The sequence below is a fragment of the Chiloscyllium punctatum genome, chromosome 40 (assembly GCF_047496795.1).
Source record: "Chiloscyllium punctatum isolate Juve2018m chromosome 40, sChiPun1.3, whole genome shotgun sequence".
Lineage (NCBI taxonomy): Eukaryota > Metazoa > Chordata > Chondrichthyes > Orectolobiformes > Hemiscylliidae > Chiloscyllium > Chiloscyllium punctatum.
Window position 1 is genome coordinate 17,882,107 of NC_092778.1, and position 26,888 is coordinate 17,908,994.

General features: G+C 40.8%; 2 protein-coding genes across 2 annotated transcripts in view; one reads left to right on the forward strand and one right to left on the reverse strand.

Annotated features, from left to right (window-relative positions):
* Positions 1–12,766, forward strand: part of c40h16orf89 (chromosome 40 C16orf89 homolog) — a 35,064-nt gene extending 22,298 nt beyond the window's left edge. Inside the window, 4 exon segments of the mRNA XM_072559402.1 lie at positions 802–964; positions 3,975–4,076; positions 7,756–7,815; positions 11,458–12,766. Coding sequence (XP_072415503.1) covers positions 802–964; positions 3,975–4,076; positions 7,756–7,815; positions 11,458–11,588 — 456 coding nt within the window. The 3' untranslated portion in view covers positions 11,589–12,766.
* ift70 (intraflagellar transport 70) overlaps positions 12,749–26,888 on the reverse strand; it is a 68,536-nt gene continuing 54,396 nt past the window's right edge. The window contains exons 16-19 of the mRNA XM_072559401.1: positions 23,002–23,105; positions 20,216–20,294; positions 15,750–15,879; positions 12,749–13,408 (exon numbers count right to left, since the gene is read on the reverse strand). Coding sequence (XP_072415502.1) covers positions 13,272–13,408; positions 15,750–15,879; positions 20,216–20,294; positions 23,002–23,105 — 450 coding nt within the window. The 3' untranslated portion in view covers positions 12,749–13,271. The remainder of the gene's footprint in view (positions 13,409–15,749; positions 15,880–20,215; positions 20,295–23,001; positions 23,106–26,888) is intronic.

A 26,888-nucleotide genomic window follows, 5' to 3' on the forward strand; every position in this document is an offset into this window, starting at 1 on the left:
AAACGCCTTCCTAACCACTCTGTCTGCTTTGGTTGCATATTCCATGGCACAGTGGCTCAGTGGTTAGCACTGCTGCCTCACAGCACCAGGAACCCAGGTTCGATTTCTGCCTCGGTTGATGGTCTGTCTGGATTTCTTCCCACAAATCCAAAGATTTGCAGTTTAGGTGAATTGGCCATACTAAGTTGCCCATAGTGTTCAGGGATGTGTAGGTTAGGTGCATTAGTCTGGGGTAAATGTAGAGGACTGGGTTTGGGTGGGAGAGTTGGTGTGGACTTGTTGGGCTGAATGGCCTGTTTCCACACTGTTGGGATTTGGTAACTTTCCAGGATCTGCACAATTTGCTTTTGTTGGGGGAAACCTGTAGATGTGGTATACTTGGGTTTAGAAAGGTAGGTGTCACATTAAAGGTGACTATATAAAACCAGAGCTCATGATGTAACATCGAGAATTGACGAGCTAACAGAAACTAGAGAGTCGGCATGAATGGGTCATTTTCAGGTTGGCGGAATGTGAACAGTGAGTCCCATAGGGATTGGTGCTGGGACCTCAACTGTTTACAACCTCTGTCAATGACCTGGATTAGGGGACTGATCATATGATGGTTAAATTTGCTGATGGCTCAAAGATAAGGAATTGTGGACAACATAAATGTAACATAAGACAGTGCAAAACATTGCTAATTATTTTGTTGAAAAATGTCAAGGTTCAAGTGAGGCAAATCCAACTCCGTGGGCACATTAATTTCGATAAAAGTCTCTTTCCTTCCCAAATGATTTATTTTTCCATTGAAAATTCCAGAAAAAATGCTCAAATATTGTACAAGCTCAACACATGGATTCTCGGGCATCCCTCTTTGTTCAGGGCTATAAGAAGATTTTCTGCTCCAATATGCTGCAAATGAATCTGCAGATTGAAAAGAATGGTTATCCATTGTCTGAACAAGATTTATTTCTGGAATACGGTAAAGTAATTTTCATTTAAAAACAAAGTGGTAACAGTAAACAAGCTTTATATTTTACCAAATAGGATAATTTTTAATATCCATTATCTATTGGAATTTGGCTTAATTCCTTTAGGAATGTGCTTTTACGTCCTGTGGCTCAGAGTCTCACTGCTTATGCTAAGCTGTGTACCAGTCACTCTATCCCTTTATCGTCTCTGTGCCAACTTAGTGCCAACTTGTATCTTCCCCCCCCCCCCGCCGCCGTCCCCATTGCCTTCCCCTTCCCTCATGCAAACCCTGAAAAACTCCAGTTGCCATGGTGACATAAAGTGATTTGCCTCATGATCACATGACTGTCTGAAAAGAAAATTCTCATTGATTTAAAATAAAACACTGAATGCATTTAAATTATTTCAACTTGGCTCTTATAAGAACAATCAATTTTAAGATTGATTGACAACTGTCACAGGTCTTTGTTTGACAGAGATGTGGTATCTCTCTGAAGATGCTCCCAGGGCATCTTGGGAGGAAGGGCGGGCAGCTGGCCTTTGTGGGGTTTTCAATGACATAGAAGTGGGGGGCAGGTTTGGGTGCCTTTCAAAGGGTCGCTCAGACTTGTGAGAGGGTAAGGTACATCAAAATGTAGGTACGAATGTCCCTAAATGTGTATAAACCCACTGTGACAGTCAAAGCATTGGCAAAGCTGTGAAATCCAATCTATGGTGGGTGGGGACATGGGTTTGTAAGAGTTAGCACTAGTTGGAATAGGATCTAGAAAGGGAGAGGGTGGTGATTAGAGGGGTATTGGTTGGCATAGTGCAGATGAGTGGTCCTGGATAGTGTTGGACGTGAGCATAGACGGGCATGAAGGGTTGAAGGTGGCATGGAATTGGAGTAATTATGGTAAAGAAAGAGGCCATTCGGTCCTTTGAGTCCATATTGACTCTCTGATGAGCAAGGCGAAAGTGGGTACTGCAGATGCTGGAGATTAGAGTTTAGATTAGAGTGGTGCTAGAAAAGCACAGCAAGGTAAAAACAATGACTGCAGATGCTGATACAGCAGTTCAGGCAGCGTCTGAGGAGCAGGAAAATTGACGTTTCGGGCAAAAGCCCTTCACCAGAATCTCTGATGAGCAACCTAATCAGTCTCCATTGTGCATATTTATTTTAATGTCTATGGGTCCGTTCAATTTAATTCCAAAATTATTCATCATCACAACTTTGTAGGCAGTGAGTTCCCGATCATACAATCATAGAACCCTACTGTATGGAAGCCCATCGAGTCCACGCCGAACTTCTGAAGAGTATCCCAGCCAGACACACACAGCTACGCTATTCCTGCATTTCCCCATGGCTAGTCCACCTAGCCTGCACACTATGGGCAATTTAGCATGGCCAATCCACCCTAACCTGCACATCATTGGTCTGTGGGAAGAAACCCCGCACAGACACGGGGAGAATGTGCAAACTCCACGCAGACAGTTGCCTGAGGCTAGAATTGAATCTGGGTCCCTGATGCTGTGAGGCAGCAGTGCTAACCACTGAGCCACCGTCCTCAACCTTACATCATCATCACTTACAGCTTAAAAAAAAATCCCTCAACATCTCATGCCTAAACTTTGCACCTCATAGTCCTGGATCTATCGGGACATGGGGAACACCAGTTCTTTACCTTAAATAGACCCCTCATAATCTTCAGCAAACTAAAACAGTAATTGCTGGAGAACCTCAGCAATTGACAGCATCTGTGGAGAGGGAAACTGTTAACGTTTTGGGTCCAGTGACCTTTCCTTAGTCTAGTATGGTTGAGGAAAGCCATTTTCTGGTCTAATTTGAAAAGGCTCTTGCACTTAACAAGACCTAGTTGATTGCATGTTATTCTCCAGCTACAGTTTATATTGATATGATAGACATAGTGACAGAAATTTTCAGCAAGACCTAATAATTAGGCCTCACTCTGCTTTGGGTGGCACTCTCCAGTGCCATCTACCCTTTACGACCCATAGACAACGAAACTCATTGTTCTACAAAGCTGATGTAAGTCAAGATGATCAATAAGTTCAAAAGGAAATTGGTGGGGCACTTGAAAAAGAAACTTGGGAGAGACAGGGCTAAAGCAGGGCAGTGGCAGTACTGCTCTGATTATAATGTCAGTACTGAACAAGAAAATAAAGACCCACTTTCTAATTTCATACAATGTTTTACTAATTGATGGATTAGGAACCATAGCATTTGAAAGGTGGTGCATGAATTTTGTGATGGAGAAGTGTTGAAAGATGATCCACTATTCCCTGTTTCTCAGTCATCAGTACTCTTCCATACAGCACGGAAACAGACCCTTCGGCCCAATCATACCATGCCGAACATAAACCCAAACCAAACTAGTCCCACCTGCCTCCACTCGGCTCATATCGCCACAAACGTTTCTTATACATAAGCTTTTCCAAATGTTTTTTAAACATTATAACTGTACTCCAGCCATCAATTCCTCTGGAAGTTCATTCCACACATGAACCACTCTGTGTAAAAAAAAGTTGCCCTCATGTCATTTTTAAATCATTCTCTTCTCACCATAAAAACATGCTCCCTAGTTTGAAAACCCCCACCCTAGGGAAAAGATACCTGCTATTCACCTTATTTATACCCCTCATGAATTTATAAAACTCGATAGGGGCACCCCTCAACCTATTACGCGCCAGTGAGAAAAGTCCCAGCCTCTCCTTTATAACTCGAACCCTCCATTCCCAGAAACATTCTGCTAAATCTCTTCTGAACCCTTTCCAGTTTAATCATAGTGAGATCATGGACATCCAGAAAATCCAGAGGAGCTGCGATAGGGTTGCTGCCGACTGGAGAGGTCACTTTGGTGGCATAGTATGAGAGGTGGTTATTGGGTCTCATCGTGGCCTGCTCCTTTCTCTGTTGTCACTTGAGAGTAGCTGAAAGCAGCTGGGGAAATACATTGACCCGCGGGATGACTTTCGCTGCTTGAATGCACAATTATTGATGACATATTTCCCGTTTGCAGTGATGCTTTGTGGGCAGGCTGGATTTTCAGAGTTTTTCAAGGCCGAATGGCTTGACCACATCCTGGCGTGGCAACTGCCAGCTGGTTGCTTTGGGAAATCTGGTGAGTGACTCCTTTTTAACAAGGAATATTAATTAAAACCCCTTACATGTCTCACATGTACAATCTACCTTAACAACCCTGGAAAAACCAATAGAAGGCTCTCCAGCCAAATTTGTGGGCGACACCAAAATAGGTAGGACACCAAATTGCGACGAGGAACTTACAACTGGGTACAGTTAGGTTAGGAGGAGTGCACCAAAACCTGGCAGATGGCGTTTAAGTGTGAGGAATAAGTGTGAGGTCATGCATTTTGGTCAGAAAAATGGGAAGGTGATCTATTATCTTAATGGGGAGAGACTTAGGGGTGGTCCGGTGCAGAGGGATCTAGGTGCACTCATTAATGAATCACAGGTACAGCAGATAATAAAGAAAGCAACTGGAATTTTTTTTATCGCTAAAGAAATAGAATATGAAGGTAAGGAAGTACTGCTGCAGCTGTACAAGCTGTTGATGTGCACCTGGAATATTGTGCACAGCTTTGGTCCCTTGTTTAGGGAAAGATATAATGGTTTTGGAGGCAGTTCAGAGGAGGTTCACTAGATTGATCCCAGAGATGAAGGGGTTGTTGTATGAAGAGAGATTGAACAGTTTCGGCCTATACTCACTAGAGTTTAGAAGAATGAAGGGAGATCAAATTGAGGTATTCAGGATAATAAAAAGTGTGGATAAATTAGATGTGGAGCGGATGCTTCCTCTTGTGGGGCATTCTGGGACAAGAGGCCATAGTCTTAGGATAAGGGGCAGCAAATTTAAAACAGAGTTGGGGAGACACTACTTCTCCCAAAGGGTTGTGAATCTGTGGTATTCGTTACCCCAAAGTGCAGTGGATGCTGGGACAGTGAGTAAATTTAAGGAGTTAGACCCATTTCTAATTGGTAATGGATGGAAGGCAGGAAAATGGGGGTGGGGAGCATATCAGCCATGATCAAATGGTGGAGCTGACTCAGTGGGCCGAATGGCCTAATTCTGCTCCTATATTTTATGAGTTTATGAACTTATGTGTTGATTTAGAAAGATTGTGTCGCAATATGTCGACGTGACTCCGAAACACATCCTGCCCTCTATGTCTAAATGCTAAAAGTTTAAGAATTCCACTGGGTTCTCCACTAATCTCGACTTGAATCCAGCCTTCACTAGTCAATCTCCAGATTGGGATTGTGTAATTTCACATTTAACCTTTTTGACAACATAGAGCCCAAGCAAATTGCTCATCTTGAAGTTTGGTGCAGACGTTGAAAGGTATCTTGAAGGCATTGACCAAGCTGATCAGATTGTTGCTCACTGTGTATTGCATGGACTTATAACTGGGCCAAAGGCTCCCCCTTTCAGATCCATAAAGAACCTGGGATACCTCAAATTGTTCTGGAAAGGCAAACTAACTCAAAGATTTGAACAGCCGGTTCGGAAGGTATTTCATGCTGTTATGATGCAGAGGTGATGCAGGTGGTATTTTCCAATTAAGAGCATTCAGTAGTCAGTCCGGGAGAAGGTTCTGTCTTGCACACAATTCGACAGTATCCCGAATCAATGTCAGTGCCAGTAGCGTAGATCATATATCGCCAGAATTGGCTGATTAAATTAAATCGAAGAATGTGGTGCTGGAAAAGTACTTGTTGGTCAGGCAGCATCTGAGGAGCAGGAGAGTCGATGTTTTGGGCATGAGCCCTTCATCAGTAATGAGGGGGTGGCCCAAGGGGTCTGAGAGATACATGGGAGGGAGGGGTGGGGCTAGGGGAAGGTAGCTGAGAGTGCAATAGGTGGAAGAAGGTGGGGGGTAAAGGTAATAGGTCAGAGAGGAGGGTGGAGCAGATGGATGGGAAGGAAGATGGACAGGCAGGACCATTCAAGAAGGCGGTGCTGAATTGGAAGGTTGGATCTGGGATAAGGTATGGGGAGGGGAAATGAAGAACCTGGTGAAATCCACATTGATCCTGTGTGGTTGGAGGGTCTCAAGGCTGAAGATGAGGCATTCTTCCTCCAGGCGTCAGATGATTAGGGTTTAGCAGTGGAGGCAGCCCAGGACTTACATTATTGGCAGGGTGGGAGGGAGAGTTAAAGTGTTTGGCCACAGGGCGGTGGGTTTGGTTAGTGCAAATCAAATGCTTGCAATGGGCTAAGGGCATACTGTACTCAACCAACCCGTGCTTGCAAATCCCACACAAACCCTCTCCTCTGAGATAAAACCTGAGAGAACTGCAGATACTGTGGATCAGAGACAAAAATAGGTATTGCTGGATAAGCTCAGCAGGTCTGACAGGGTCTGTGGTGAGAAATCACAGTAAACGTTTTGGGTCGATTGACCTTTCGGTTCTGAGGAAGGGTCACCCGACCTGAAACATTAACCCTGATTTCTCACCACAGGTGCTGAACATGCTGAGCCTGTCTGGTACTTTGTACTTTTGCTGCTTCTCTTCGATGTAATTCGGTGACTGGACAGTACGTGCAGAGCATTGCCAAACGTGCTGGTCGCCACATTAAATAGAATCCCTACAGTGTGGGAAATTGCTGGTTGTCAGGGGACTGAAGAGAAGCATTTCTGCTTTACCTGGTGCGCCTGAATTTCCATCCAGCAGATCTCAACTCCATTCAGCTTGGTGACCTCACCAACCTAACTGGTCAGTGTTGAAGGTGAAGTGAAGTAAAAGATCTTGATATTAAACTAGCATCGAGTTGGGTGTGGTTTAAGCAATAGGGAAAAGGCCAAGAGAAGGTGTAAATGATACTTCTGAAGTGGTATGTGGGACTAAATGGCTTCTTCTGTGCTACAACTGTTCTGAGGGATAGATGATACATCGTCAATTTGCTGCCTTTGGCAATTTGATTTATTTTCTACTCTCTATCCAAACTCTACAGCTATCCTGTTTTAAACAAGTTTCCTTTCCTCTGTAAAAATGCTGTCATTTCTTTCCAAAACTGGGTCATTTCTTCCAGTCCTGAGGAAGAGTTCAACATCCAGAACATTAGTATTATTTTTCCAGGGTTACTGCCAGATCTGCTGGCTATTCGCAGCCATTTCTGTTTGTGTTCAGATTTCTGGCAGTTTGGATTATCTCCTTTCGTCTGGTCCAGAACAATTCCAACGTAGCGAAACCATGTCAGCCTGCGAATAGGCCTGACCCTGCATTGTTGCACGTTCGCTGTGACCTCCTGAGGTTGCTCCAGGTCCAAAGCAATTCTCACAATGCCTTAAAGGGACACCTCCTCGTTTTGTTCCTTTAAGAATACAGATGCTGTGGGAATTTGCCAGTAATTGGCGTCATTGAAACAGTGCTGAGAGCATGATGCTGGAAAAGCACAGCAGGTCAGGCAGCATCTGAGGAGCAGGAGAATTGACATTTCGAGCATAAGCCTTTCATCATTGAAACAGTCCCTTAGTAAGAGAGATCTTACTCGATCACTACCAAAGGACAGTGACTTATAAGAAAGAAGAATTATCTAGGTTGAATCATCATTTTCTTCTAGGGTAACAGGTAATAATTTTCACTGAGATTTTCCTTCAAGGACTGTCAGCTACACCTCAAGTACCAAAACACACATTTTAAAATTAACATCCCTCTTAAAAATAAGTCAACTACATATTAGTCGTGAGGGCTATGCCTCAATTTTCCTGTTTTGTAATATCTTAAGGATTTTTACCTTGTAATTCATTTGCCATTAATTCAGTTTGATTTCTCACTAGGGCAAAAATACACGTTGCCAAAACACAAGCGAGTGAAGAGAAGATCAAACAATTTAAAAGGTAAGATATTAATTCTGAAAAAATATTCATTGTAGTTAGTTAATAAACTATTGGATTTCAAAACTGACAGAACTGTGACTAAATGGCAACAATAATGTTTGATGATAGATAGGGTCATCGAGATATACAGCACGCAAACAGACCCCTCAGTCCAACTTGTTCATGCCAACCAGATATCCTAAATTAATCGAGTCCCATTTGCCAGTACTTGGCCCACATTCTGCTAAACCCTTCCTATTCATATACCCAACCAGGTACCTTTTACAAGTTGCAATTGTACCAGTCTCCATCACTTCCTCTGGCAGCTCATTCCATAAACGCACCACCCTCTGCGTGAAAAAGTTGCCCCTTAGGTCCCTTTTAAGTCTTTCCCCTCTCACCTTAAACCTATGCCCTCTAGTTTTGGACTCCCTGGGGAAAAGACCTTGGCTATTCACCTATTGCCCATGAAAAAGTGGCGGTACCCTATTGTCTTGAACTGTTACAGTCCAGAAGGTGTAGGTAGACCCACGGTGCTTTTAAGGGAGAGAGTTCCAAGATTTTACTGTTTGTCAAGCATATAACAAACACAGCAATCAGCATCTGTCCCAACACTACTGCTGTGAACTTCATATTCCAGTTAAGGAGACCATTTCAGATTTGGTTACGATACCCAACGTAGACCGGAAGGTCTAGAAATTCAGCAGGATGGTGGATAGGGGAATGCCCAAATCATTGGGAATCATTGTGAGGAATACAGGCGAGCTGGTGTCGGAGAGTGGTGACTCATGTTCTGCAGCACGGCAAGGGGACTTGTGTCTGGCCACTCCAGACCCTTAACACAAAGGACTGGAAGGTTGAACTTTATTTTCCTGCTTTTATAGTCTATGTTTAGGTATATCTTTCTCTGTCTTAAGATGGTGCCAGAGAGTGGTGATATTATGCAACACTTTTCATAGTATTTCGTAAGAAAATACATGTGACAATAAAGAAATCAAATTAAATCCATGCAAGCATGAAAAATCAATAATTGTGTTTTTGGGGTTTAGGGGGTGGGCTCTAGATATTCACGATGTGGAGGAGCCAGTGTTGGACTGGAGTGGGGGACAAGTTAAAAATCACACAACACCAGGTTATAGTCCAACAGGTTTACTTGGAAGCACTAGCTGATGAAGGAGCAGCACTCCGAAAGCTAGTGCTTCCTGGTGGACTATAACCTGGTGTTGTGTGATTTTTTAACTAGATATTCATGGAAACCCTACAGTGTAGAAGCAGGGCATTTGGCCCATCGTGCCCACACCAATCCCCTTCCGAAGAACATCCCATCCAGAATCATCCCCTACTCTATTCCTCTTACCCTACATTTCCCATGGCTCATCAATAGCCTGCACATCCCTGGACACTTTGGGCAATTTAGCGTGGCCAATCTACCTAACCTGCATATCTTTGGACTGTGGGAGGAAACCAGAGCACCAGGAGGAAACCCACGCAGACACGGGGAGAATGTGTAAACTCCACACAGGCAGTTGCCAGAGAGTGGAATCAAACTCAGCTCCCTAGTACTGTTTGGCAGCAACACTAACCACTGTGCCACCATATATGCACAATTGTGAAACCAGCCAGCACCGCCAGAAGGGAAAGTTAATTGTGGCAGTAAGGAACGCTGCGAGGATGTGACATGACTGAAGCTGTGAGAAAGTGGCACCTTCAGGCTCACTGATGCTGCACTGGATACAGCAAGTGGAAAGCTCAAGCCTCCTTGAAGTCTCTCAGGGAATAAGGAATTGCTTTTCATCTAATGTGGAGGCCATGGAAAGATATCAAAATGAATCTTTCGCTGGCAACATTTGTCCCAGCTTGTGATGCAATGCTGCAAGAAGTTTCAGAAGTGATTAAATCTGTCAAGTTAAGAACACTGTTTGAATGTCCTTTCATCGCAGCTGCATTCATTCAGCCCTTCTCCAAGCTCAATACATGCTGCTCCAGACTGGACAGCATTCTGTCCAGTAGAATATGAGAAATAGGGACTTGAGCATATATTTGGCCCTTCAAGGACACTTCACTTATGCTATGTACACTTAGCAAAATCATGCCTGACCTTTTTACTTAATTCTGCGTTTCCTGCACTCTTGACACCCTTTAACTCCACTAGTGTGCAAAACGGACTTCCTTCATTACTGTCCTCTACCTTTCTTAATATTTCCTGGTTATCTTGTATTTTACCAGTTCTATAATGTCACTCCCTCCAAACCAGTTTGCTTTGACATCATTTTGTGGAGGTACTATTCTGCACCATGGAGCAGTACTTCTATAGCATACGCCCTTCATCAGGATGAAGGGCTTATGCCCGAAACGTCGACTCTCCTGCTCCTCAGATGCTGCCTGACCTGCTGTACTTTTCCAGCTCACTCCACTCTCAACTCTGATCTCCAGCATCCGCAGTCCTCACTTTCTCCTTATGTTTATTCTGCAACTTTGCAATCTCCTTATGAAAAATATGCAGTTGTTGATGTTAATCGTGTGTATCACTTTCTCATCTGCCCTTCCTTAGCCTACAATCTGTTCAATTTCAATTTTTATCCCTTCTGTGTTTGTTTGTTTCCAGTTCTTCTGATTATGGGCTACTTTCATTGGAGCTATTTAAGTTTGGAGGAGGTTTGGTTGAAAAGAACAAGATAATGATGTCTATTGTTAGGGTAGAGAATAGGTATTCCCACAAATTGATGGATCAAGGACGAAGGGGCATCAACTTTTAGATTTCCATTAGTGTTGTGTGTGTGTGGAATGAACTTCCAGAGGAAGTGGTGGATGCAAGTACAGTTACAACATTCAAAAGACATTTTGGATAAGTACATGAATAAGAAAGTGTTGGAGGTATATGGGCCAGGAGCAGGTAGGTGGGACTAGTTTAGTTTGGGATTAAGTTCGACGTTGGATTGAAGGGTCTGTTTCCTTGCCGACTGACTCTGAATCCATGTAAAGAGGAACTTTTTTTTAACACATGGAGTGAAAATGACCTGGAACACACTATCAAGAAAGATGGTAAGAGTAGAGGCAGTGAATGATTTTGAAATTAAATTGAATGGAAAATCAAGCAAATTAAACTTTCAGGAAATCAGGACAGAGCACTTGAATGAGACTGATTGGATAGCTCTATAGTGTCTCTGATGGGCTGAATGGCCTCCAGCTGTGTTGTAATTTCTCAATGAGATGAAGCTCAGTCTTAAATATGTATAAGACAAGCAATCACAGCTCCATTGGGGTAGATAGTTAGAAAGATTCACATCTGCTCTGTTGAAAAAAACTTTCTCATTTCACTTCTAAATGGCTGACCCTTTATTTTCAGACTGTGACTCTAAGTTCTGATATGTTAGGAGCCTGTGTGCTCACTTATTTTATACATTTAAGACTTACACCTAGGAAATTACCATATTTTGTTAATGTTGGAAAATCATGTGACCATAAGGACAGCACGCAACTTCAGAAATGAATCATCAATGAGATGAAAGATTCAGAACTACAGAATGGATGTAAATTCACTAAGTGTTTGCAATTTCGTTTCTTGAACACAATGTCAAGGCGTATAAAACTGGGTACAGTAGGTATTGACATTGTCTGGAAAATTCCCTGATCAAAGAATTCACAAATGTGTTTTTGTTTCAGGTGGTTGTTCAGATCACATGACCGGTGTTGCTGTTGGAGCCTTGGGCGGTTACCTACGTTTCTACGGAACAAGCAGAATTTTGCAGGAACACCAGCAACTTAGCAACAAGGCTTTAATGCATCATTTATAGTACATTATAACAAGTTCTGCTTTTCAATCTAAGAATGAGTATAGTTATTCGTATGATTCTGTTTATCATCATCTACCTAGATACACAACATATTGAGAAAGGAGCTGGCACGTTAGAATTCTAGAAAGATATTAATTCTATTTATAAATAGTCATTTGGTTGTACAGGATTTGGTGAAAAAAGACTTCTTGCAAAGGTTGTCATTTTGCACTCATCAAGCTAACTTGCAAGAATGACCATTATCTATTTGTTTGAGAAGTCAACCCCTGCTCAGGAATGGGGAACGTCTGATCTTATCTAAAGTGATGAATACTAAAGCAGCAACCAGGCATGATGTGGGCTGGCATTCAATTTGGGTTTATGACGGTATTAACCCTAAGGAAGGGCATCTCATCTTTCCCTTTAGAAATGCAGTGATGTGAGTGATAAGCTCGCAGAATGGAAGTTAAAACCACAGGGCATCACCTTCAGACTTTACAGTGGAGGAGTTAAATATAATGATTATTTATGGTAAAAAAGTTATACAAATTTGTAGGAAAAGCTCCACCCTCCAAATTGTTCTAACATATGTATAATCCAAGACTAAGGGACTGTTCCCTTAATTGCCACAACAGATTTCCCTCTGGTGGGAGATTTCAAGACAAGGACGTATATTATTAAGGTGAGAGAGTGGTTTGTGTGTGGAATGACCTTCCAGAGGAAGTGGTGGATGCGGGGACAGCTACAATGTTTTAAAAGACATTTGGATAAGTTCATGATTGAGAAAGGTTTGAAGGGATATGGGCCAAGAGCAGGCAGCTGGGATTAGTTTAATTTGGGAGTACGATTGGCATGGACTGTTTCCATGCTGTCTGACCACTGTTCCATTTACAAAACATTGCTGTTAACCTGACACCTTTGTTTGCAGAACAACCTTTCCATGTTTTTTCCTGTCTTTTACCTAGCTGATTCTTCAGAAGTTTTATAAAGTATACCTCTCGTCAAAGAGGACCTTAGCTGAACCCAGTGCACTCCCGACTGAAATCCAACAATTCCTTCAGGTCAATATCATTAGCCCTTGTGCACTCCTTGCTTCTGTTCAGTTTACAAAATACATACTGACTGCAGTAGAACCATGTAACTCTGCACTACATTAAATGATACACCATAAACTGCTGTACTTTTTTAAAAAATTGTCCACTTTATTCAATAAAATATAAAGTGAAGTGCAGAGCCTTTGTCAATTTTATATGACAGGTCTTTCAGAATAAAATGTGCTCACGAAAGTACATGCAATCAGAGTCCAGAATCTTTTACTTCCAAAAATGTGTAACAGTAAAAACAAACACAACTCTGACAAGTTTTGAAAGACCTTAACAAAATTTAAGTGTATTATTAAAACACAGTCTCTATTGCACCTGGATTGACAAATGATTAAGTCACAAATACGATCTGGAATATTATTTCCCTCCCATAAGCAACAGTTGTTTTTGATGTCTCTAACAAGATACATAAAGGACATACCTGTGGAAGTTGGAGTATATAAAATGAATTACAGTACGGCTGAATTTATACAGCCAGTATGTCAATATTTCATTGCAAAAGGTGAAATGTTTTCTAAAAATTGTGTATCCCTTTAAAGAAGTTGAAATGTAAGATAATTCTGAGCAGCTCAACCTTGTTTCAAGCAAGATAAATATTTTGCTAGTTATTCCAGCCAATGATCTCATAAATCAATGACTTTAGCAGCCGTGCCTGATATGTAACTGTATTCTTCCCTGAGTGCAGTTTCTGTTCTTCCAAGGGCTGCTCGATTACTGCTAACACATTCTTGCCATAAACTAAATAGATCAAAGATAAAATTATAATATTATTAAAACTGCAAATTTTTAAAGGGAAGAACATCCACATATGTAGTGCTTTTCACAACATCAGATCAACACTATGTGATTCATTTAAAATTCTTGACCCCTATATCAAGCACCAGAAAAAAATACTCACCGAGACCTTAAACTATATCCTCCCTCACAGACTCTGAGCTCAGTGACTTCTAATCACTGGTGATTTCAATCTCCATCTAAATTCATTGTCCTCCTATCCTCCCTTAATCTCTCGTTCTACATAAAATCCCTAATCAATATTCTCAGATGCACTCTTGACCTTCCCATTACAATTGTGCTCTCTATCACATATAAGACCCTCTCTGACCACTTCCTGGTCTCATTCTCACCCACAGCCCCCTTCCTGCTCGCACTCTTGCTTCTTTCTATTTCCTCCTTGGGGTGGAGGGACAGGGGGAAGTAAACTCAATTCACCTCAAACTACATTAACAACATTCCAACTGTCTTGCCTTTGGTTCTTTGTCCACCATGACATTTTTGTAACTGCCAATCTGCTTAAGCGGAGCTGACTCGTGATACCCTAGAAACTCACCCTGACCTTTGCTGCTCTCACCTTTGTTCCATTTTTAGACTTTCTGATATTGCAGGCAACAATTTATTCATCCATTGCTATGTACGGCTAAACCACATAAAATATTACTAGATCCTGTTTTGTCTGCAGAAACAGTTCACTACAAGAATACATCAGAGATTAGGAATTCGGAGGCATGGAACCATCTAGAAGGACAGGGGCAGCAGATACATGGGAAGACCACTACCGGCACATTTCCCTCCAAGATGTACACCATCTTGACTTGTAAATATATCACTGTTCCTTCGCTGTTTCTGGGTAAAACTCCAGGAAGTCACTTCCCAACAGGACAGTAGGTGTAGTTACACCTCAAGGATTGTTGAGGTTCAAGATAGCAGTTCACTATCACTTTCTCAAGGGCAGTTAGGGATGGGCAATAAATGCTGGCAGCGACAGGAGACATGAGAAGAAGAAATGAAAGACATGGCAGAGAAACAAAGCATATACTTTGTGTTTTTCTTCACAGATGAAAACACAAGTCACCTTGAAATAATTAAGATCAAAGGGTTTCACAATATGAGTGTGAAAGTAAAAAAAAGTTTTGTTAAAAAATACTATTGGGAAATTAAAGGTAGTGAAGAACAAATCCCTGGAACTCAGAGGATTATGTCATCCGGTCCTGGATTCTCCCTCAAGGGGAAACAGCCTCTCATCATCTAGCCTGCCAAGCCACCTGAGAACCTTACACGTTTTAATAAGGCTGCTTCTCAATGTTAGAGCTTCATCCTACTCAACCTCTCCTCATACTAAAATTCATCCAGACCCAGGATCAACCAAGCAACCCTTCTCTGCACTGCCTCCACTGCCACTGTCTATTTCCTTAGATAAGGGCCCCAACCTGTTCACATGATTCAAGATAATGCCTTGACTGGTTTCAGTAAGACTTCTGTATTTCTATACTTCAGTTCTTAAAATAAAGGCCAATATTCCATCCAGCTTTGGCAAATCATCAGATACTGAAGCAGTCCATGTCTAAATGCAACAATTCTTTAATAATAATATTGGGAGAAGCACTGAAAAGATAGAACAGGGTATTTCTGAATGGTGCAAGATTAGAAATAGTGGATGCCCAAAGAGATTTGGAATCCAGCAATTTAGACAATTACAACAGCATGAAGAAGCATAGAAAATAATCAAGGCAGCTTGAAATGTTGGCCTTTACATCTACAGGATTAAAATATAAGGGAGGTAAGAGTGGTGGAACTGCTATACAAGACCCAGGTTAGATACTTGGAGTACTGTGAGTGGCTTGGGAACCACACCTCAGAAAAGATATACCAGCCTTGGAGGAGAGCTGTATAAAATTACCAGAATTATTCCTGAGGTGAAATTAAAAGGAACTGGGGATGTATTCCCTGGAATTTAGAAGGTTTAATGGTAGTTTTATCAAGATTTTAAAGGGGAACAGATCAAGTAGATAGAATAAAACTGTTCTTGAGAGGTGAGGAGCCTAGGATTAGTGGGTCCAGTTTAAACATTAAAGACCCTTCAGTGGTGAATTTGGGAGAAGATTTATTTTTAACAAAGTAAGGCTAGTAGGAGTTTGGAACTCACCTCCACAAAAAAGGTGTTGAAATTGTTACCTTCACAATTTAAACACATCTAAACAAAAAGACCTTCTGCATTGTACATTTGTCTTGTGTCTGGTCACTGGAATATCACTTCTCAATAGGGGTTCTATAGCTTGAGTGACATTGACTGGATACTCACTTTCACAGTGTTCCAAGAACTGGATACATTCTTGTATAACAGTGTCCCTCAGCATAATCATGTGTTTTGCCATATTCTCCAGTAAAGATAAGAAGCACCGTTTGGCATAATACCAAGTATCTGTTCCAAGCTGTAAAGAAACAAATAGAACAGTGTTTTCTAGCGAGGGTTAATTCATGAAACTTGGCCAAAGTTCTATGTTAAATCAGCTGCGTACCTTTGTTGAAGGCTGTTGTGTAATAAAACCTTTTCTTAAAAAGATTTGCATTTATCTTCCCTAAAATATAATGTATTGGGATTCCAATTGTCTAAAACATCAAGATTAAAGTACACGTTAGATTAGATTAGATTAGATTAGATTATTTACAGTGTGGAAACAGGCCCTTCGGCCCAACAAGTCCACACCGCCCCGCCGAAGCGTAACCCACCCATACCCCTACATCTACATTTACCCCTTACCTAACATTATGGGCAATTTAGCATGGCCAATTCACCTGGCCTGCACATCTTTGGACTGTGGGAGGAAACCGGAGCACCCGGAGGAAACCCACGCAGACACGGGGAGAACGTGCAAACTCCACACAGTCAGTCACCTGAGGCGGGAATTGAACCCGGGTCTCAGGCGCTGTGAGGCAACAGTGCTAACCACTGTGCCACCGTGCCGCCCACCATGTTTCTATGATTCTGTTCATAGAAACAGCAGCCTTTAAAAGATATGTGTTATTTTGTGAATCAAAACATTTAATCAATCATTCACAAAGATTTTGGGGGGAGCGACTCACTTGAATATTCAAAGTAAGGTTTTGCCAATTTGACTTAAAAGAAATTTCAAAAATATTAGGTTGATTTATGACAGAAACGACTTTGTTTGCTATTAGGGATATTTGCTGTCTATATGTACACATATGGTAAAAACAATGACTGCAGATGCTGGAAACCAGATTTTGGATTAGTGGTGCTAGAAGAGCATCCGAGGAGCAGCAAAATTGGATGCTGCCTGAACTGCTGTGCTCTTCCAGCATCACTAATCCAAAACCATGTACACATATGTTTACTCACAAATGTATGTACAGTTTTCTATATACCTGTCCAGACATTAACAAGTAGGAAAAGTCACTCCAGATACAGAGCTTGTAAGTGAAGAAAAAAATCATTCTGGGGATTACACTGAAACCATATTTTAGCTTTAATGCCAAAGGATGCATATTGAAATACAGGAACATAGAACATTAATTTTCAAATTAAACAGATCAGTTTCATTTATATAAATCCTAATATTTATCTTCCCTGAAGTAATTGCACAGAATGTGTTGGGTCAAATGGAATACAGTATGCCAATTAAAAAACAAAATCACTTTTGGTTCTCTTTTGCATCATTCCTAAATTAAAATTGTTTTAACTGCCTCACCACTGTAGCTAATTCTAATCTAATGATTCAAAACATTTAAAAAAAAGAAAATTACATAATCTACTTCCTAAACATTTAGTAGTTTGTTAGCACAGAACTTGACTGTACGAATTTCCTTGAAATTGTAATTCCGCAATTATTCAGGATGGCTGTAAAAAGGCACACGGTGTCAAAGCTTCTCATCTTGTCGTTCCTCCTCAACCAGAACTGTACACAGAACTCCAGCTGTGGCCCAACCAGTGTCCATAAAATTTGACCATTACATCGTTGCTTTAGTATTCAATACCTCTCCCAAAGAAGGGAGGCATCCCACAGATCTTCTTTACTGCCTTAACTACCTGTTGCCTTCAGAGACCTGTGGACATGATTCCAAGGTCTCTCTCCTCCTCTATCCATACAACCATAAGAAACCCTCTGACTACCCTCCCGTCGATTGCATATTTACCTGTACATGCTTTCATAACCTTTGTCAAATAACATTGCTCTTCTCCAGATTGAACTTAATTTGACATTCAAAGTTTGGGAGAAGATTTGTAGCTCGGGTGCTCGTTGTTGTGGTTCTGTTCGCCGAGCTGGGAATTTGTCTTGCAAATGTTACATGGCCACTATAAATGCCAGAGGAAACAGCACAGAGGCGCTTCACAGGAGGCTCCCAAGCACTGAGGATGTCACCTAGACAGGGGACGAAACGTTTGCAAGACAAATTCCCAGCTCGGCGAACAGAACCACATTAATTTGACATTTTTCTGCCCACTTATCCACTGATATCATGCAGTTGACAGCCGTTCTCTTCAGTATTAACTACTTGCCAATTTTTGTGCTGTTTGCAAATTTTCCTTTCACGCCTTCTACATTTAAATCTAAATGACTATACCACAACAGCGAGGACTCCAAAAGTGAGCCCTGTGGGACACCACTGGAATTATTCAAGTGCCATGAAGACAACTGTATTTTTGAATTCCTCAAAATTGCAGCTACTGAGATAATGAATGCATTGATGGTATTCCCGCAAGAATCCTTAGATTCTGGGCAAGTGCCAGAGGATTGGAATACTGCCAATGTAACACTCAAAAAGAAAGGGAAACAAAAAAAAAACAATAACTATGGGCTTAACATTTGTCATGGGGAAAATGTTGCTGTGTCCATTATAAAATAGATAATAGCACAGCATCTGGAAATACATAATACACATCAAATAGAATCAGCACAGCTTCATGAAGGAGAAATCAGGCCTGACAGATTTAGTAGAGTTCTTTGAGAAGGTAACAAGTTGAATAGATAAAGAATGGCCCAATAGCTATACCGTATATACTGGAGCAAAAGTCTATCTCATGTAAAAGTCAGCCTCTAATTTTGACCAAAGAAATCTGGACGTTTCCAGACGTATCTCATGTAAAAGTCAATCTTAGTTCTTCACAGATAATAGATTGCCATTTGTGAGTCAAGGCATTATCCTGAACATAAATGTTACGATGAGGAAATGAATTTTTTATTTATTTGTTTTCTTTAGTGTGTACAATTCACACTAACATTAGGCTACGGATTTCTTTTTCAGGTAATAATGACCTTTTTCAGGTAATTGCCATAATTCGCTGTGTTTTTAAGAATTAATTTAGAGATCAATTGGGCTTCTGTTAATGATCTGGTATTTTGAACTGTAGCATGAATTTCAGCCTCTCAAAAGTAGTATCCAGGTAATAGTCGACCCTGTAAATATAACCTTAAAAATGTCTACAACATTTGATTTTTACATGAGTATATACAGCACTATATTTGGACTTCCAAATTGTGTTCAATAAAGGTACTGCGCACAAGGCTATTTACTAAAATAAGACTGTATGGTGTAAGGATGGTACATTAGTATGGATAGATGATTAGCTAACTGACAGAAGGCAGAGTTGGGACAAAGGGGGGCCATTTTTAGGATGGCAACCTGTAATTAGTGGAATGCCACTGGGATTGGTGCTGGGGCCACACTTAAGAAAATCAACATACTATTGCCAAGTTGGCAGATGCAATATAATGTGGAAAAACGTGAGGTTATACACTTTGGCAGTGGATCTGAAGAGCTCAATATTAATATATTGCTAAATGGAGAAAGACTACAGAAAGCCTCAGCACTGACAGCTTTGGAGGTTCTTGTAAATGATTCACAAAAATCTAGTATTGAAGTTCAGCGGGTAATAGGAAAGGCAAGTGGAATGTTGGCCTATATTTCACAGGGAATGCAGAATAAAAATAGGAAAGTCTTGCTAATATTACTAAAGACACAAGTTAGACCACATCTAGATTAATGTGAAGAGTTATGGTCCTTTTATCTAAGATTTATTAGTATTAGAGATAGTCCAGAGAAGGATCATGGTTAATCTTAGGTATGCAGAAAGGAAGGCTGAGTAGGCTGGGCCTGCACTCATTGGAGTTGAGAGAAGACCTTACTGAAATATAAAACATTCTTAGCAGGTTTGACAGAGTAGATTGTACAGAGGTTGTGTCCTTTTGTTGGAGAGTTTAGGGTCAGAGGCCATAATCTCAGAGTAAGAGGGTAACTCCTTTAAGACAGAGAGGAGGAGGAATTTCTTCTCTCAGGGATAGTGACTCTGTGGAACAGTTTGCTGCAGAGGGTGGTAGAGGCTGGCTTGTTCAGTGCATTTAAGACTGCAATAGACAGATTTTTAATCAAGTAATCACATCAAGGGTAATGTGAACAAGACAGGAAAGTAGAGTTCAAGATAGTCAGATCAGCCATAATCTCATTCAATGGCCGAGTAGACTCAGTGGGCTGAATGGGCTATTTCTGTTCCTTCATCTTATGATCTTATTTGGCATTTTTGCATTTTTTAAAAGTAAACAATCATGATTACATTAAAATTATTCATTGTCTCGAGTAAAGAGATAAATTTGAAAGCCAGAATTAGATTAACAAAATAGGTTCATGGGATTCACTTTGTAGACTAACTACATTACCCAGATTTTTCTCAATATCAAATGGATATTTTGGAAGCCCTACTTGGTTAGAAGTTTTCACTTGATGTAACGTGCTATTTTTGTTTCATCTTACCTTTTTATTGTATGGCTCCAAGCTCTTTATTACTCTTGAAATGCCAAATTCATAATTTCCTTTAGCGCAGTATAAGGTCCTGAGAGAATTGAGAACATAAAACTACATATAAAGAGCACCATATCTGTAAAGGTCAATGCGAATTCATTACTAAAAGCGTCAATTTATAAATGAAGCAATTGTATCAGAGTCACTTATTTCTTGTTTTAAAGAAAGTCATTAACTTCCTTACAGTAACCGGACACTTAACAACTGGATCAAAACCCAAGCAGGGTTGACATGAATATGTATTTGTCATCTATTCTAATATGTAAATAATTTTAAAAATACACAAATTCTGAAACTTTCCATCAAAGCCTGCACTGTCTTGATTTCCATAATCAGCAGCAAATAACCTCACTGAGCTCCACTTCCAGCTATCTTCATCACCCTTTAGCATGAGACTATTCCCTCTTCTCTGACAATGTAATGCCATTAGATTGAAACAATTCATTCCTTTATCACAAAATACTTGCTTGCCAAATAGCATAAAGTATTAAACATTATCCATTTATGAATGCTGGAAGTTCTGTACATGATTTGAAGAGGTAAGAAATATATCTTTATTTGCTCTGGAGCTACATAGTTAGAAGGCCCTTCTGCTGCAAACACTCCTCGCTCCACAATTAGATTAGATTACTTACAGTGTGGAAACAGGCCCTTCGGCCCAACAAGTCCACACCGCCCCGCCGAAGCGTAACCCACCCATACCCCTACATCTACATCTACCCCTTACCTAACACTACGGGCAATTTAGCATGGCCAATTCACCTGGCCTGCACATCTTTGGACTGTGGGAGGAAACCGGAGCACCCGGAGGAAACCCACGCAGACACGGGGAGAACGTGCAAACTCCACACAGTCAGTCGCCTCAGGTGGGAATTGAACCCGGGTCTCTGGCGCTGTGAGGCAGCAATGCTAACCACTATGCCATCGTGCCGCCCAATAGATTAGATTACTTACAGTGTGAAAACAGGCCCTTCGGCCCAACAAGTCCACACCGCCCTGCCGAAGCACAACCCACCCATACCCCTACATTTATCCCATACCTAACACTACGGGCAATTTAGCATGGCCAATTCACCTGACCTGCACATCTTTGGACTGTGGGAGGAAACTGGAGCACCCGGAGGAGAACGTGCAAACTCCACACAGTCAGTCGCCTGAGGCAGGAATTGAACCCGGGCCTGACTGCGAACTAGCTTCATTTACATGTATTAGAAGGACAGATAACTTGAAACAAACCTTTACCAATAAATGATCCAAGCATTAGGAAATCTGCTACTGTAAATAAAATGTATCTCAAGGATTCACAATAAGATGCAATAGGGGTGGCACGGTGGCTAGCACTGCTGCCTCATGGCACCAGGGACCCGGGTTCAATTCCACCCTGGGGTGACTGTGTGGAGTTTGCACATACTCCCAGTGTCTGCATGGATTTACTCCAGGTAGTCTGGATTCCTCCAACAGTCCAGGAATGTGCAGGTTAGATGGATTAGCCATGGGAAATTCAGGGATTACAAGGATGGGGTGGGTCTGGTGGGGTATCCTTTGGAAGAGTCAATGTGGACGAGATGGGCTGAATGACCTGCTTCCACACTGGAGGGATTCTCTGATATATAGCTTTTGCACCACATAGTCCTATGCTTCATATGTTCATATTTATTTTATGGATGTGTACGATTTGAACTACTTATGATTTAAAGAAAAAAGTCAAATTATAGAGGACACCTTGTTTATTGGAAGGTAAAAACAAATGGGTACTGATTTCAATATTGGATGGATTTCCAAAGTTGAAAAAATTGTGCATTATCTTGGCACGATTGCCCCAAAACACGAGAATTATTCTAACATATCAAAATTGTTAAAAGATTCTTCCATATTATTTGAAGCAAGTTAAATCAGATGGCAGTGAGATTCTCTAACATGTGCCAGTCTTATTCATTTGAAGTATCATCGATCTTCTGAAGTGACCTGAGGTGACTGGATTTTGGATAGAACTCAGCAAACATTTTCACAACATTAAAATCTGCATCTCTGTGAATTTTATTGCAAGCGTTCTCTACTTTACATTTGGACCATTTCCAAATAAAACTTCTTTATAATATCCAAATGTTGGGGCAAAGGGGGTGGGAGCGGCAGCCAATGGGAGGATCAGGTGAATGGCCAGAACGTTCTGCCATGGTTGTACATTATCACGGCCACCGTCACATGTGAAGGTGACTGGTCACCATCTTTGGTGGCCACCTTGTATTGGCAACACACGACAAAAGCTACAATACTCAGTTGATGGTTGTTGCAGTTTTCCTGACGTTAACAGAACTGAAGAGTTTTCAGAATGTGCTGTTTCTAACTGCTTCCTTATAACAATTCTAAAATCACTTATTAGTCCATACTTTTAATTGTTACCAATTAAATTATCAAATATTTGAAATTCATTTCCTTTGCATATTATTCATATGTCTTTAAAACTGCTGTTTAAATGTTTAACATTAATAGTTTTCTTAGTGCAACTGCTGCTTGTATTAACTAAGCTCTGCTGTCTACTGCGACACAAGCTGCATTTCCTAATCACTGCTTAGGGTCAGCATCTACTTTGGAAAGTTATTCCATCCTCCTGAATATTATTTGCAGCAACAACCCCATTCATGCTATCATTGATTTCTGAGATGAAACCTCTAATATACTGCATGGGATTGCGTAGTTCTTGCACTTAATATGCCAGTGTCAAATAACATACAACTTACCCTATTACAAGATTAACAATGCAGAGGTGATAAATTTTTTTGTCAGGGTCATCATATGCCAGTTGTTCCTCTTCTTTTTCAATCTTCCTCATTAGCTCCTCTGCCTTTCAAGGGAGACAATGCAAACATTATGACAAAATAATCTAAATGAATATAGAACCTAATGTAATCAATTCATAAAACCAACATATTTATTTCCAACTGACTGACCAAATTCAAAACGTACATTTGAATAATAGTATTGTAAGTGGTGCTAAATGTAAAAGTGCAATAAAGGCAATGAGGGAAGACATTCAATAGTCAGGACTTAAAATGAATTCACTAAAGCATATTTTGCCATAATACATCCCTTACACATTACTAATTCACATGACCATTATCTCAGCAGCCAGAATGATTTGAAAACTTTTGTGCATTTATACACGTTGTGTACATTGTACATGTAATACTTTTCAACATTAGCTAGTAACAAAGCTATAAAAAGTTGTATCATTGTCAATTCAGCAGCTTGAAGTGAAGACACTGTTATGCTAAACATATGATAGTGTGAGTTCAATTCAAATCATGCAGCTCCATGAGAAAAGTCTGGAGCAAATTTAAACAACACAGGGAACCACACTGGGGGCATTGCTGGAGAAAGAAGAAGTGAATTTAAACAGTGCAGGACCCTGAATGGGTCAGCGGGGCATTGTGGAAGACCCCAATGGGAACACAAGTCAGAGCAAAGGAGTTCCTCAGTAGAAGCTTAATACAGATTCTTCTCCTATAGGGCGATTGCGTTCTTGTGTGACCCCGTGGTATATAAAATTCATGCAATTAATATAGCACTTAAAATGGTGGCAATGAAATTGCGTTATAGCCAACACATATTTTAAAACTTTCCACTTTAGAAACAGCATCCCATATTTGCCAATCGCTCGATAGCCAATTTGCATTAACAAAATGCACGTTATAGCAGAATGACCTAATTGTAAAAGAAGAGATTTTGAGTGGGGTAAAGATCATCAAGGAAGAAACCTGGAATTAATTTAAACAGAGTTTGGAATCCAAACATTTCACTTTTCTTTGTACGATACATAAATGCCTATTCTATCAGTCTATGAGGAATAGGAGAGGATTAAGAAATAATCCTTCAGTGATTATTTCACAGGGAGCTGGAGTAGAAACCATTATATCCGATTCTTTGGCTGATACTATATTAACAAGTCCAAGGGTATGGATACACATTGAGGAATGTGCAACTGACAACAGAGTATGAGGAATCTAGTGAAGAGGAGAGAAACTGCAGACTCCTCGCCTAATCAAAAACCACAGTACATTTCCCATCTCTAAGGATAATGTGAAAAACTGCAGAAAGAAAAGACAGACATGCAATTCATACAGCATTTTTTTAAACCTTATAATATCCCTTATACCAACGCAATATTTCAAAGCAATATTTTTGAGGTACAGTGACAGTTGCAATATAAGAAAATACAAAATAGAAGTACAGAAAAATCCAACAAACTTCATTAAGATAATTGGCTAGCTAATAGATTTTTTCAGAGCTAGAATGAATGACATTAAATTTCATCTGTAAGGCCTGCTCCCATTTGCAACAGATTCCATTCTCACCGGTAGAGGAAAGGGGCAGGGTATATAGGACATACAGGTTTGCATTACAAATTGGTGGCTTAATTAAACTCTACACTGAACAAGCAGATTCGATTTTCACTTTAGGAAGTGACTTCTGACTTCATGGTACAGACATAAATGTTGGTGGAAGGTGGGTAAGGTATGTTAGGTATGAATTCTGCTTGATGGAGATTGAGTGAATGATGAGAATATGTTCCATTGAACAGCAAATAAGGTTGTTAGTAGGTTATGGCATTTGAAGATGGATTTGCTGGTCTTGACCACTTATGGGAGATAATTAATCTTTTCACAGCATTGCATTCATATCCTAGCACTGACTCCCACAGCTGTCTGGTTCCACTGCCTCCTGAGAATTTGAAAGGACGGAATGCTGGATTGCAGTGAATAGAATGCATTTCTAAACCTCTGCACTTTAAGAAATGCTTCTTATGAAGCATCACAAAATCTTGAAACCCACTTTCTACTTTGTTATCTCATTATTCAACCACTTTCTACCACAGAATGAGTTGCGCAACAGCTTCCAGCACCTGATCCAGTCACAATGCACCTACCTTTTAGATTTGGCTTTCAGTGGCATAGATTAGCCTGAAGTGGAGAGTAGCAGGAGTCAGGAAATTTCCAAATTTGGCACACTGGCCTTGGGTGACAGCACGACTTTCATACTGGGGTGTGGATGAGGGATAGACTTAGGCCTACTACAATGGACACAGGGCCTGTCAAGTGCTATGATGAGGTGGTAAAAAGGTCCACCTCAATTTGCTGAGGCTTTGTTTGAGTTGTGTTGTAAGATATTAGGTCCTCTAGCCCTCATCCCTGATATTTGATCATCTCTGTGCTCCCTTCATAGCCATTTGTGCAAATCATGCTCCAACCTAATGACCCCTCATATCCATTCTGCCAACTCATAACCTTCTCCTCTTTCCCAAGGCTCCTTACAGCCCCAGTGCTGACATTGACCAATTCATGCATTACCCCCACCACCACCCAACTGGAGGGGCCGGTGTTGGACTGGGATGGACAAAGTTAAAAATCACACAATACCAGGTTATAGTCTAAGAGGTTTATTTGGAAGCACTAGCTTTCGGAGTGTTGCTCCTTCATCAGTTAGCTGTTGGATTATAACCTGGTGTTGTGTGATTTTTAACATTGGAGTTATATTGACATTCCTTCAGTGTTGCTATGTCAAAATCCTGGACCTCCCTCCCTAAGAGCACTGTGGATGTACCCATACTTCATGACCTGCAACAGTTCAAGAACAGCAGATGACAACAAAATTGGTGGCACAGTAGACAGTGAAGATTTTCTAAGTTTTCAAAAGGATCTCGATGAAATGGGTCAATGGGCTGAAAAAATGGAAGATGGAGTTCAATTAAAATGAGATGTATTGCATTTTGGTACCACAAACATACAATTAATGGGTAGTATTGTAGAACGGGGGGACCTATGGGGGCAGGTACATAATTCTTTAAAGTTTATGTCACATGTAGACAGGATGGTTAAAAAGATATTTGGTATGCTTGCCTTCATTGCTCAGTCCTTTGAATATAGGAGTTGGGATGTTATGTTGAGGATGTGTAGGACATCAGGAATAGTGTCCGTTTCTGGTTGCCAGTTATAGGAAGGATATTATCAAGCTGGAGAGAGTTCCAAAGAGATTTACCAGGATATTGCCTGGTATGGAAGGTTTGACTTGTAAAGAAAGGCTGGACAGGCTGGAACTTTTTTCACTGGTGTGTAGGAGGTTGAGAGGTGACCTGATAGAAGTTTATAAATGATGAAAGGTATAGATAGAGTTGATGATAGTTACCTTTTCCCCAAGATAGGAGAGTTCAAGACTGGAGGCATATTTTCAAGGTGAGGAGAGAGGTTTAAAAAAGACATATGAGGTAATTTTTTTTATACAGAGGATGGTTCACGTGTGGAATGAACTGCCTGAGGAAGTGAGGATGTAGGTACAATTACAACATTTTAAAGTCATTTGGACGGATATATGAATAGGAAAGGTTTGGAGGGATCTAGGCCAAGATCAGGTAGGTGGGACTAGTTTAGTTTGAGATTATGTTCGGCATGATATGGACTGATTGGACCGACGGGTCTCTTTCCGTGCTGTATGACTCTATAGCTCTAAGACAGCTTACCACCGCCTATCCATGGGCAACTAGCAAATAATTCTGGGCTAGCCAGTGATGTCCACATCTTGTGAACAACTTAAAACAATTTGATGCATCAGTCAAGAATTCCACTAACTTTTA